This window comes from Podarcis pityusensis (genome assembly GCF_964106645.2).
Source record: "Podarcis pityusensis genome assembly, chromosome: 6".
Classification (NCBI taxonomy): domain Eukaryota; kingdom Metazoa; phylum Chordata; class Lepidosauria; order Squamata; family Lacertidae; genus Podarcis; species Podarcis pityusensis.
In genome coordinates this window covers 65,693,315-65,706,780 of record NC_138030.1, presented here as the reverse complement: position 1 = coordinate 65,706,780, position 13,466 = coordinate 65,693,315, and the positions used below count along the sequence as shown (strand labels likewise).

Sequence of the window (13,466 nt, the reverse complement as noted above, 5' to 3'; positions counted from 1 at the left end):
CCTGGCGGACGCCGGTGACAACAGCGGAGATTTTTTGTGGGGCGGGGAGGGGGGAAGCGTCTCTCTCACTTTCGCCCGGGCCCCAATCCGCCTTGCCACGCAGCCAGTGGGCAGAGGTGGCGGGTCATTGCACGGCAAAGCCAGGCCATTGGTGGTGACTACCTGTGATTTGGGCACTGAAAAGTGGCTTCAGGAGAGTGACAATAAAATATTGTAGGGGGACAAGTAAGCGCCGCCTCGCATAATCGATCATACGATGGGGCGCAATGAATGGCAATACGTATCAACTTTTGGGGTGGGCGGGCCGGCCCCCTCCAATATTCTATGGGGGGCGAAGGGACCACGGCCCCCTAGGACCTGGCTCCTGCTATGAAGAGCTTCATAGCAGTGCCAGCGAAACACATTTTCGTGTGTTTGCTCACTCTCTGGGTAATACACGTGGAGGGGAAATCGGGCCTGGCATCACAACCTCTGCCGGCTTGTTCGATCCCTTTCTGGGGGCAATGGGACCCCACCGCTGTACCAGCCTGTGGGCACATGCAACAGGTGGGATGGTTGCCACATACTCTTCTCTTGTTTAACTTGGTTTTTGCCCCTCTGGGTGGCGCAGCAGTGAGAACTCTGCCCCACTTATGAAAATTCTCTCTGCTGTGCTGCTGAAAGAGATAAGGTCAGCAAAGAGGTCAAAGGTATGGGGATAGTTTTAAGCAGGAATCCCCAAAGTGCAGCCCTCCAGATGTTTTGGCCTACAACTCCCATGATCCCTAGCTAACAAGACCAGTGGTCAGGGATGATGGGAATTGTAGTCCAAAACATCTGGAGGGCCGAAGGTTGGGGATGCCTGGTCTTAAGAATCTGCAGATTTCTTGCTCTGTCTGTTTTAAGCCTATATAAACTCTTCTCAGCAAGCTGAGTTTCACCCAAACTTCCAACCTGAAGAAATGAGACAACACCTCTGTTTGGATCAAGTAATCTTTAAATCAGGAATGTAAGGTAAAGGACCCCTGGACAATTAAGTCTCATCTTGCTTCAGGCCAAGGGAGCTGGTGTTTGTCTGCAGACAGCTTTCCGGGTCAAGTGGCCAGCATGACGAAACTGCTTCTGGTGCAAAGGGACACTGTGGCGAGTGCCAGAGCGCACAGAAACGCCGTCTACCTTTCCACTGCAGCAGTACCTATTTATCTACACGCGTTGGTATGCTTTTGAACAGCTAGGTTGACAGATGCAATGGGAGCTCACTCCGTTGCATGGATTCAAACTGCCAACCTTCCAATCGGCAAGCCCCAAAGGCTCAGTAGTTTAGACCACAATGTCACCCAATCCCGCAGGAATGACAATCCTGTAGCCCTGCCAGTGTTGTTGACCATTGGCTATGTTGGCTGCATCTGATAGGCACTGAAATCCAACAACATTCAGAAGCCCTCAGATTTTTGTATCCCTGCTCTAAACAACTTGTTAAAATCACATAGGACACTCTAGAGAGCTTTGGGGAAACATGCTGTTTTGCCAAGTTATGGCAGAACTGTCTTTACCTAGCCTGTCTTTACTGAGCCATGTCTAGAAACATTTCATTGACATGATGGAAAGGGCCAGCTCAAAACAGACATTTGGTAATGAAATAACAAGGCATCTATTTAAAGTTACACAAATACCCTCTAGGGACAAAACAGTAATTGTGTGACTTAAATACTTCTGGGATTTTAAAAACTAAAGTCAATCCAAATGTCTCACTTGTGCTTGTCAGGATGCAAGAGTGAATGATGCAAGCGAATTTGAGTACACAAACGAGGAGTGAATCTCAATTGAGTCATATGTGCTGGAGGCAAAAAGACAGGAAGGGTGTCAATGGAGGAAAAGTGAAGAAGGAATGTGATGCAGTAGTGAGGTGAAGGATAGTCAAATGGGAAAAAAGGTAGGAAACTATGGAGAACATGTATAAGGGGGCACAGTAATCAGGCCAAGTAATGACTGGACAAAAGAGCCAGGTTGGACATGGAGAAGAGATTTAATACAAGAAGCCAGAAACTCTGAGGCAATGCCAGGGAACACAAGTAAACTTCCATTCTTCCAAGAGAAACAACTGATTTCATTCATACAACTTGGACATTTTAACAAAGCTGTATAACTAGGATCAGTAATTTAATATCACGGAGCAGGGAATACAAATAAAATTTCCAGACTTTGCTTTGGATTAGAAGCGTAGGGAGTGCAGACGTATGCCGAATAATGCAGTAGACTGGTATTGAGGAACATATTTACTTATGAAACAAACTCACTGGCTCATCATTTGAGTAGCATTAGGATGTAGCGGCAGACTGATGATAACACTAGAAATACAGATCTGCTCCTAGCCCTTCTCATTTCACAAACATGCCCACACAGTGGAAATCTACACTACGACAGGACTTCGTGTAAGTAATTCCATTGACTCCAATGCAGGGGGAAGAGATCAAATGAAAATCACTTTCTTCATCTCCCACCCTGAGTTTCATGTGGTTTTCCCCTCCTGTCCTGAACTGGGGATGGATTGGATGCAGGAGATGTTATGTGAATATAACTATGATGGATCTACCGCCTAAAATTACAGAAATGTAAATGTAGAATTGTTCTGTAAATTTAGTATAATATTGTTATAATTTAAAAATAAAATGGCACAAAGGCATTCCTAATCTCAAATCTTTCTGGAATCCATACAATGGATCCATAGTAGTTTTTCTGATTGAGCACTGGCTACATTTACTAGCAATCCTGCTGTACCTTTGTTTTATAATTTGTCTTATGAGACATTTTCTCCCTGCAGTTTGGAATATATATTACTTTCACAGTTTCATTAATACAGAAGAAATCCCCTTTATTACTCTAATGAATGGTAGAGGCTTGTTGGTTGTTGCCAGGTTGTATAAATTAGCAAGTAAACATTGTAAAATAAGGATAATATATTACAAAAAGAGCAGTTTTTCATTTATTTAGACACTTGCATTACAGATTCATTATTTCTCTTAATATTTAATGAGTTATTTTGTGCTAAATGTTTATTGCAGTTATTACTATTAAGTTTGTATAATATTTTTTATTAATTAAGTGTTGATATTATGAAACATTACTAAACTGTATGCCACTAAATTATTGTTAATCACTAGAAATCTGTTAGTTTAAAAATTGAACAAAAAGATTTCTAAAGTTAAGATATGGGCAACTTTCTAATAAGACACTTTATCAACATATAATTGTAATAAAATTGTTTTAAAAACTAATAGGATTGTAATTAACCAGGTAATTATTTATATCACCCCATCACATGGTTCTTCACAATCTCTGACTAACCACATCTCTTCAGAAGTAAGGCCTATTGAATTCACTGGGGCTTTCTCCCAAGTAAATGGAGTTAGGACTGCAGCTCAAGTCATATTCATAGTAGGCCCACCCATATAAATAAATTTCAAGGGGTCTACCCTAAGCTTCTGGGAAATCAAAGTCTTTGGGTTCTGAGGAGTGTACGGTTGCAAAACAGGAAGGGCCTGTGGCTTAATTTGATTCAGCACGGGAAAACTCACATGGCCTGTACATGGAAAGGATTGACAGATGGAAAACTGTTTCTCAGTTCTGTGGGTAGTGGTACATGGCCATTCTTAGGTGGTGGAGCAATTTGTCTGGTTAATTCTGATAATGAATGAGACTCTGACATGCTAACTAGTTATGGGACCCCTGAGCAGTCAGCGCCCAACTTTTTCATTCATAGAATCACAGAATTGTAGAGTTGGAAGGGACCTGGGGGTCATCTAGTTCAATCCCCTGCAATGTAGGAATCTCATCCATGACAGGCAGCTAGCCAACCTCTGCATAAAAACCAATGAAGAAGAGTCCACCACCTTCCAAGGGATTCTGTTCCCCTGACAGCTTTTACTTTCAGAAAGTTATTCCTGATGTTTAGTTGGAATCTCCTTTCTCGTAAATTGAAGCCATTGGTTCGGGTCCTACCTTCAGGAGCAGGAGAAAACAAGCTTGCGCCATCTTTAGATATCATATCTCCTCTCAGTCTCCTCATATCCAGGCCGAACATACCCAACTCCCTCAACTGTTCCTCATAAGCCTTGGTTTCCTTAATCATCTTAGTTTCTCTCCTCTGCACATGTTCCAGCTTGTCAGTATCCTTCTTCAGTTGTGGTGCCCAGAACTGGCCCCATCTGAGAATGTCATTTTGAATCCCGGTTCTGTCTTCTGCAACATTATAACTATGCCTGCTAGTTTGGTGTCATATGCAAATGTGATGAGCATCCCCTCAATTCCCTCTTAAAAGTCATTTATAAAGATGTTGGACAACAACGGGCCCAGGACAGAATCCTGTGGCACCCCACTTTGTCACTTTTTCCCAGGATAATGAGGAACCAGTAGTTGGCACTCTTTGGGTTCAGTCAGTCAACCAGCGACAAATCCACCTAACAGTTGCCTTGTCCAGTCCACATTTTACCAGCTTCTCCACATGTCTGCGAAGAACACTTACAACCTGAATTTTATGGAATTCAAACTACAATACAATAGAATTCATTATAAGAAATAAAAGAAGACATACAACAAATTTAAAAACCATACAGCATCCAGAATAGTACATTGTGATTGCTGCAACAGGCAGCAAAATCATTATGTGATCCACCAAGAACCATAGCAATTTCAAGAGGTCCATGGGCAGGGGGAGTTTGTGAATCACTGGAAAAGGAGAATGCTGAACTGAAGAGATACACATAAAGGAAGCAAAGTGGGCTTTTTTAAGCATACAGTGTATAGGAATATGTGACATACAAAAGGTTTTGCAACTCTTTGGGAGGATCAGTGAACGGAAAACGTACATTGACAAGTTCAGGTATTAAATTCAACACAGTTCTGTTTTGTAGTGCCTGTTTTGTATTCACAAACCATGTCCCACGATTTCAGGTTTTGGGTGGGCTGGTACCTACATTCTCTCTCCCCCCCCCCTTTCTTTTATCTAAGAAAAATTTAGACTTCTCCCCCGCCCGTCTTGATTACAGTTCCAAACTAGTTTTAATTAACTGGAAAGATCTTATATACAACTCGCGTGTTTGTCTTTGATTGGAATTTGAAAGTAATTTACTGCATGGCTTAAAATCATTTTCAAGTTTCCTTTTATTTTTGTCCTTAGATGATTCAAACATTGCTTTGTGTTTGCACTCCAGGAATGAACGGTGTTTGTATCTTGCTTGTTATTATAAAACAACATTTGTTCAAATTTGCTGGCAATGAAAAATAAACAACATTGGAGTGCAGAGCATGTTGATTTCCTTATCTTCAGAAAGGACCAATATATATTTGAAGGTGAGACTTTGTAGCATATACTTTGAAGAAAGGGATGAAAGAGAAGAAACAGAACTATTATTTCAATTAAAAAACACTTGATATTTTCAGACCTGCTACACATAACTCTAGTAGTACTGTATAGGAATGTTGAGTTTCACTCTATGTTTTTAACATATGGAACATTCCATTTTTGTTGGTTTTTATTTTGGAATTTGAAAAATATACAGATTCAAATTGATGTTGAACAAATTGATGTTGGTAAATAAATGGAAAACCAATAATAGCTGCATTGACATGCAACTCTAAGCCACAGTTTGGTGCTATGTGCCTTGGGTTTATGTGCTGCACACCCGCCGGTACTGCCATAAGGACACTGGAAGCTTTTGCTTCAACAAACCAAATGTAACACTAACCACAGATTCCGAAATAACAAGATATTGCAGTTAGTTCATGCACATTTACACTAGACTGATTTGGCACTGTGTGTGAACCTGGCTAGTCACAACTTTGAACATTCAGTTGAATGTAATTCTGCTTTCATACTGTATGTTAGCCACATTCACAAGAGGTGCATTCTGCACTAAAAGGTGCTCTGTCCGTGTGGTTTATTTGCACTGCCTGTTTAATGTGTTTTTGTAAGTTATACCTGTTATTTTATAAACTATTTTTTTCTTCATAAGTTGGGAAGGAGCCAGGTTCAATCTCTGACACCTCCAGGTAGGACTGGGAAGGACTCCTGCCTGAAACCCCAGAAGGTCACTGCCAGTTAGGGTTAACAACGCTGCTCTAGATGGATTAATGGTCTGACTCAGTATAAGGCAACTTCCTGTGTTTGTACATGGTTATCACAATGCAGTTTGTCTGGCCCATGTGCACAGAGTTCCAGACAGTGTTTCTTAAATCCATTGTTTGGAGGAACTCTTATTGTCGTGATACTTTTGTGGGTAAGCTGAGAGTTTGTGTGAACCCGGTGGCTGAGAGGGAGGGTGTGTCAGAAGGAAAATGAAGTGTTTTTGTATATATATAACTTTCTATTAAGGTTACTGTTACATATAAAACTCTATTTTATATTTAACTGTATATTTTTGTAACATTTTGTTTAAGTTGTCTGTTGTTGCTTCTTTTTTTCGTACGTAGTTGCCAAATTGTGAAGCAACAGTAGAGGGCACTGTGGCAGGAGATGGCACAGATTTCTAACAAGCATCCACACGAATACTTACAAATTTTAAAATGTATATCAGGACACATTTTCTCACTTGTGACATGCAGAGTCTTAGATTCATATGTACAATACAGCAAGGTCTTAATTTCAGGGTTGTAGGTTTGAGCCCTACACTGGGCAAACAGATTCCTGTGTTGCAGGGAGTTGGACTAGATGAGCCTTGTGGTCCCTTCTACAGTTCTATTATTCTAAGTTATTTCCAGGTTAATTCTATGCTTTGTACAACAGAGGCTGCCTTTTATTCATGTTGGAGGAAATCCAGTTGGATGGAGCAATAGCCTCACTCCAAATAAGGGAAATTTGTATTTTCCTAAACCAATAATCCTTTACACCTACAAACATATTAAGAGATTCATGTTCAAGACGATTAGATCAACGGTGGCAATATTCTACCTTCCAACTCACCTTGGGGTAAATTCACACATGCTTAATGTGGTGAGTGCAGCTTCAAGTGGGGATTACTTGTCGGAAACATCGTTCTCTGAAACTCTCTGAACCTTCCCCTAGTGATGAACGTGGAAAAAGTATCTGCTGCTACTCCATACCTTTCAATTTCTGTCCATTTTCAAGTCTCACAAATTGCACATACTGTATATCACCACATAGACATAATATCATCATGTGTACTAACAGAGAGCTCAGGACTGAATTATATTTAAAATTACATTTATATCTCACCTTTCCTCCAAAGATCGCAAGGTGGTACACATGGTTCTCCTCCCCTTCCTCCCCATTTTATTCTTAACAACCCTGTGACTGTAGGGTTGGCTGAGACACTTGACTGGCTCCCCAAGTCACCCAGTGAGCTTAGTGGAGATTTGAACTCTGGTCTCCCAGGTCCTAGTCTAACCATGCTACACCTATACAGTCAAAACAGAGTTACTGAAAATGAGGTATCAGCATACTTAGGAAACCTTAAGGTGGGGAAACCTAAGTAGGAAAAAAACAAACAAAAAATCTGCAAAACAGCACAGCCTAATGAAAAATGAGTATTTTCAGTGGACACAGAATGCACTTGTTGAAATGGCACAAAAACTCCAGGGGGGAGGGGGAGGAATGGAAAGGAGGAGTCTGAAGGAAGACCTGGCTAGTTGATTGGCTGAAATACTGTTGAGGAACACTCTACTGCAACATGTTGTTATAGGTCCCATTTGCTTTTATCATTTGTTATGCAATTGGAAAAATATCATACTCTCCAACACAATACTGTACATCTAATCTAAGCAATGAGCAATCAACTATTAGTTGGGGTACAACTTGTAATTTGCTTAATTGCTAATCAGCCCAACCTTTCATTTGTAAAGGGCAATTTTAATAAGTAGCGCTGAAAGTTAAGGAATCACTTTACTTGTTTACATCGGTCCTTGCATATCTCTGTAAATTAGGGAGTGAATGTTACCTCTGTTTAGGTAACGGTTTATTAAATTGTAAATGATCATACCTCCAAAAGGCACCATTTTTGTAATATGTAAACATACTGTATTTAAATGTAATTGATTACTTAAGTTATAGAGCTAATGATCAACTAAACATTTTTAATTGGATAGTAGCCCCCATTATAACACTTGTGTGAATCAGCTCTGAGACAGGCAGTTTCTGGCTGAACTGCTTTTATTTGGGGTAAACAACCAAAGCAAACATTCACCTTTTTCTTAGCTCACCTTTCATAATTCCACATACAATAGGTTTCTTCTCTCTCTATATATATCACACATCTATGTTAAAAAGAGCTTTACCGATTCTGCTTTTTTCCCTGGAATTCTATAGAGGTGAAGACTAGCCAATGCTTCTGGGAGATCAGCATATATTAAATGTGACCTTAATCATTCACCAAGAGCATAGATCTGGGGAGACCCTGGAAGCCAGATTCATCACACTCAAACCAGTTCTGATTAAGTTGTAATATAAATTGCAATAAAATAAAACACATTATTCTAGTGAGAGTTCTTTGCCATAAAATATATTGGTATTTTGATTAAGAAGAGCAACTTGTGAAAAATAAAATACTCAATACCATTAAAATATATTTGCTGAAATCCCATTTCCCCTTCCTTTCCCCCTTAAGGTAACATGGATACAGTTCCCAGGCAGCCTTCCATCCAGACATAAACCAGAACCAGGGCTGTTGTATCATCACCTTAAACCAGGGGTCAGCAACCTTTTCCAGTTGTGGGCCGGTCCACCGTCCCTCAGACTATGTGGTGGGCCGGACTATATTTTGGAAAAAAAATATGAACGAATTCCTATGTCCCACAAATAACCCAGAGATGCATTTTAAATACAGTGGTATCTCGGGTTACATACGCTTCAGGTTACAGACTCTGCTAACCCAGAAATAGTGCTTCAGGTTAAGAATTTTGCTTCAGGATGAGAACAGAAATCGTGCTCCGGCAGTGCGGCAGCAGCAGGAGGCCCCATTAGCTAAAGTGGTGCTTCAGGCTAAGAACAGTTTCAGGTTAAGTACGGACCTCCGGAACGAATTAAGTACTTAACCAGAGGTACCACTGTAAAAGCACACATTCTACTCATGTAAAAACACCAGACAGGCCCCACAAATAACCCAGAGATGAATTTATATAAAAGGACAAATTCTACTCATGTAAAAACACGCTGATTCCCAGACCGTCCATGGGTCGGACTGAGAAGGCGATTGGGCCACATCTGGCCCCCGGGCCTTAGGTTGCCTACCCCTGCCTTAAACCATGCTGAATGGCCTACTGACAGCTCAACCATTGCCCACATTGTCAAATAATCCTGACAAAATGGCAGATAATCAAAATCTGGCTCAACAGATGCAAGGGAGGCATTTTTAATTTTTTTTTATTAATTTTTTTACTTTTACTTTGAACATATAGCTTGGCGTGGCTCAAAAAGACCTTTGGAATGAAAGTTTCCTCAAATAAAATATTTATAGGTTAATATTAATGAAAACTTTCATTTTACTTGTTGCATAGTGCGGGGTCACTGAAACCATTTACCGTATTATGGATTCTTTTACATGCATACCCAGAAAGACTACAAGTAACCAGCACCTTCATTTGAGTCTTCTCTGTTCTTCATAAGTGGTCCTGAGACTTATGTCCCAGTGCAGCGGAGATGAAATTCCTGCACCTTATAAATGTACCTACAGGGCGACACCCAACTTTAGTCAGAGCAGACCCATTAAAATCAATGGAGTTAAGTAATTTGCCCATAGATTTTAGTGGGTCTCCTCTGAGTAGGACTAATGGGTTTATGCACTCTGCCACCCCTCTCTATTCCTTATCACAATCTTAAAATACAAAATCTTAAAAAAAAATTTTTTAATGCAATGAAGCCTTCAGATCGACTGCATCGACAAGCTTTGAAGGAGGATTCTCCAAGGCTGCGAGCACGAGGCCTAAGCTGATCCATCCCTGTCGTGCAGCGAAACTCCTCCATCAGCACGGGAGGAAAGGACAGCTCCACGGGAGCCTAGAAAACCGAGAGCAAACTTTCCAAGGGCAACTTTGCATGTGGGGAAAGGACCACCCCGCAGAGGCAAATATTGCCCTAAAATGTAGACAGCACGCCCTAGTCATTGAGGATTTCCCCCATTCCCGGGCTGCTGCCTTTCGCGTGCCTGAAGAAATTTTCTACAATCTAAAAATAATAATAATAGACGGTACGCGAAAGTCGAAACTCCACAACGCCTCTCTCCAACAAGTGGGGAGGGGGGGAAGAGGAGAGAGGAGTAAACGCGCCTTTGACTGTCCCCCACCGGCCTTAAGCACAGACGCCCCTGCGTGGCCAAAGTTAGGCTTCCCAGAAGAAGCCCCTCGGGCCTGAAGTTGGCGAGCCTCTCTGGCCGGTGGGCGGGCTCATTGGCGCCCTCGGGGGGCTCTGGCTCGCTGCATATGGATGGCGGGGCGGGCTGAGGCGCGGGGGGCAGTCCCACGTGCCCCCTCCCTCCCCGCGTGCATGGGAAGGCCGGGAAGGCATTCAGCAACTGCAGCTGTGCTGCTGCTACCGCCGCCGCCTCACAGCTCGCCTCAGTGTTTACCTGCTGCAGCCCCTCTGCCTTAACCAGCGCAGGAGCGACGAGAGCGGGGGGGGGGGGTCGCTCTCGGGGCGCGAGGAGGGGGAAAAACAACAACCGACCCAGCGCTCGGTAGCTCCCGCCGCTTCTGCTGCTTCTTCAGAGCCCAACTGCGGCTGCCTGCCTGCTCTCATGCCATCACAGCAACAAAGAACACGCTGAGCAGCGCGCGGAGAGAGGCGCCCGGGCTCCAGGCTCCACGAAGCCGAAAGCCGGCGGGCGACCATGGCTAGGAAGGGGGACGCCGCTGCCTCTCCTTACGGTGAGTGAGGCGAGGGGTGCTCGGGCGGCGGCGGCGGCGGCGGCGGCAACGCAGCGAGGGCAGAGTGAGGGGCGGGCGCCGCGACGCAGCCCAGTCCGGGCCGGCTCCTCCTGGGTTTCATTCCGGCCTGTTTTGGCGCGCGCAGCCCCGCTGCCGCCGGAGTTTGTTTGCCTTTGGCGAGCGGAGGGACCCGGGCAGGTCCCTCGGTCGCCTCCGCGTTTCTGAGCGCCTTCCTTTCCCCCCTGCACTCCCGTCCTCTCTCTCCCTTCCTCACTCAGGCGAGCGCGGCTTGTTGCTGCGCCCTTGAGGAGGTCGGAAAGTTGGGGCTGACTGAGGCTGGCGGAGCGACGGCGAAAGGCGGCAAGTCCGGGGCAAAAGGCGCTGCTCTGCCGCTTCCCTCACGGTCGTGTAACCGGGAAGAGAGGAGCAGGGGGGGGGCAGCCGGCAGGTGCACCGCCGCCGCCGCCGCTTTGTCATCCCTCCCGGGGGAGGACCGAGCACTGCTCCTTGTGGCCACGAGGTGCGAAGGGAGACATTTGGGGAGGGGTGAAGCGGGGGTGGGGGAGGGATGGGGCAGGAAATGGGGTGCGAGGCGCTGGGGAGCTTCGGCCGAGGCTGAGGAGATTTGGTGTGGGCAGCTGGGGCTTGTCAGTCACCTCTCTCCCCCCCCCCACACCACCCGATGAAAAGGGGGTTTAAATTAGCACCGTGGCAACATTTATTTATTTATATTTGTGTGCAGCCAGAAGAGGAAGAGGAGGAAATGATGGTGGTGATGCTGGACATACAACTCTGCTTCCTCGGTTTGGGGAGGGAGGCGGGAAGTGGTTTCTCCTGTTGCGCCAGGAGTTAAGGACGAGAGATTTGGAGGCAGATATGGTGAGAATACGGTGTCAGGGTTGGGTTTAGGAGAATAGGACTATTTGGAGAGATGCTTCCGACTTGGGAATCTGGGGTGCTGGATTTGTGGGGTGGATGTATCAGCAGGAGCAGGAGGGATTTGAATAAAAGGTTAGGCTGAGAAATGTGGTGCTGAGGCTGAGCTGTAAGGGCTTAGTGTGGAGCCGGAAAGACTAGACTCAAGAGTTGCAGTGGGGTCGGGGAGGGATGTCATGTCTAAACTGTGTACATTTAAAGCACAAAGAATGCTGGGGACTGTAGTTTGTTAAGGGTGCTAGGAACCATAGATCCCTGAGGGGTAAACTTCAGTTCCCAGGATTATTTGAGGGAAATAATGAGCTTTAATTGTGCATTAAATATATGGCGTGCACTGGTGATTATTTTCGAGGGGACCCAATGAAACAAGGATGCACAATTTGGTCTGTGTTTTAAGGACTTGGAATGCCTGTAATGGAGACGTAGATGGTGTAGTGTAGGCTGTTGTGGTGTAGTGATAAACAAATAACCCCATTTGTGACTGCTGTTTCTGTGTCCAAATTAAAAAAAAAAATGGATATAGGTGAGTGCTGTTAATATGGTGTGTGTTGTGGTGCATAAGAGGGAATAAGTAAACCTATAAGGAGCTGGAGTTAGAGAATGTAGAGTTGGAGCATTTTTCTATGCATCCCATGCCATTTGGAGGCTTTGATGTTTTGCAGAGCAGCTAAGCCATTTGTGTCTACAGTAACAGACTAATACTTTCAAAATCTAATAAAATTCCAATTTAAAACATATGAAAGCTATTGAAACCGTTTTTTTCCTTTCACATCCCTTTTCCAGCTCAACACCAACCAACCAACCAACCAACCAAACTCAGTTCCCTCCCAAAAAGTATCTTCTGAAATATGTTTACCCTTGGTCTTAGCACATTTAATTTAACACAGGGACAGTACATTTTGGTTTACTGCAGTGGGGAAACCGATATGTCCATGTTTTATATGAAGCTGTTAAAATATGCTTTAAACAGACTTTAAAATGTGGTGTGATCACACAGCTATAGACGTATCAGAAGTGAGAACTGAGTCACAAGAATGTGGTGGTTGTTACTTTACATCTTCTGTGTGACAGCTAAAAAGTGTTGTGTCAGTGTGACTGTCTGATGGTGTACCATACAACACATAATAAACAATGTTCATTCAAATCTTATTGCCTCCTTTTGTGTAGGAGAAGCCATGAGATCTGATGAATTATGCAAACTTACAAAACTACTGGGATGTATGGGGTGTTGGGGGAAAGGTAGTACCTCTTCTGGGGTAGTTTGTCCACCTTTGGTCCCCCACCCTGCACTCAGCTGTCACCTGTGGCTCCTGGAAGCTGTCAGAACCCAACAGCAGCCACACCCTGGGAACAGCTTTAACTGGCTGGCTAAACCAGTGAGGGTAGCGGATGGGTTTCAGATCCTCAGCAAATTAGGGACTTTCCCTTCATGCAAAGACAGTCTCCAGGGGATTGAGCGGATGAGACCAATAGTGCTTTTCCTCAGCCTCATCTTCTGAAAAATAAATCACATCCAATTTCTCTCAAATTCCACAGCAGCAATTTGAAATTTTGCTCCACAGTGTGTTTTCAGGTGGTTTCCAAGGCTACAAAGAAAATAATAGAGGAAAAGCTGAAGGCCTTTTCCAGAGGAAACTGATGAATGCTGAATTAAAACGTGGCTTGGAACTGGGTAGTAG

At 43.9% G+C, this 13,466-nt stretch overlaps 1 protein-coding gene and 1 long non-coding RNA gene across 2 annotated transcripts in view; both read left to right on the top strand.

Annotated features, from left to right (window-relative positions):
* The first annotated feature begins 1 nt into the window (after position 1).
* On the top strand, positions 2–8,381 carry LOC308478880. The gene is made up of 3 exons (XR_013987348.1): positions 2–1,912; positions 5,190–5,328; positions 8,300–8,381. It is a non-coding gene; the product is annotated as an uncharacterized lncRNA (long non-coding RNA).
* Positions 8,382–10,290: 1,909 nt separating this feature from the next.
* The window catches only part of SLC44A5 (solute carrier family 44 member 5), a 164,512-nt gene continuing 161,336 nt past the window's right edge, over positions 10,291–13,466 (top strand). Inside the window, exon 1 of the mRNA XM_081008982.1 lies at positions 10,291–10,851. Within this exon, the coding sequence (XP_080865108.1) occupies positions 10,815–10,851 (37 nt within the window). The 5' untranslated portion in view covers positions 10,291–10,814. The remainder of the gene's footprint in view (positions 10,852–13,466) is intronic.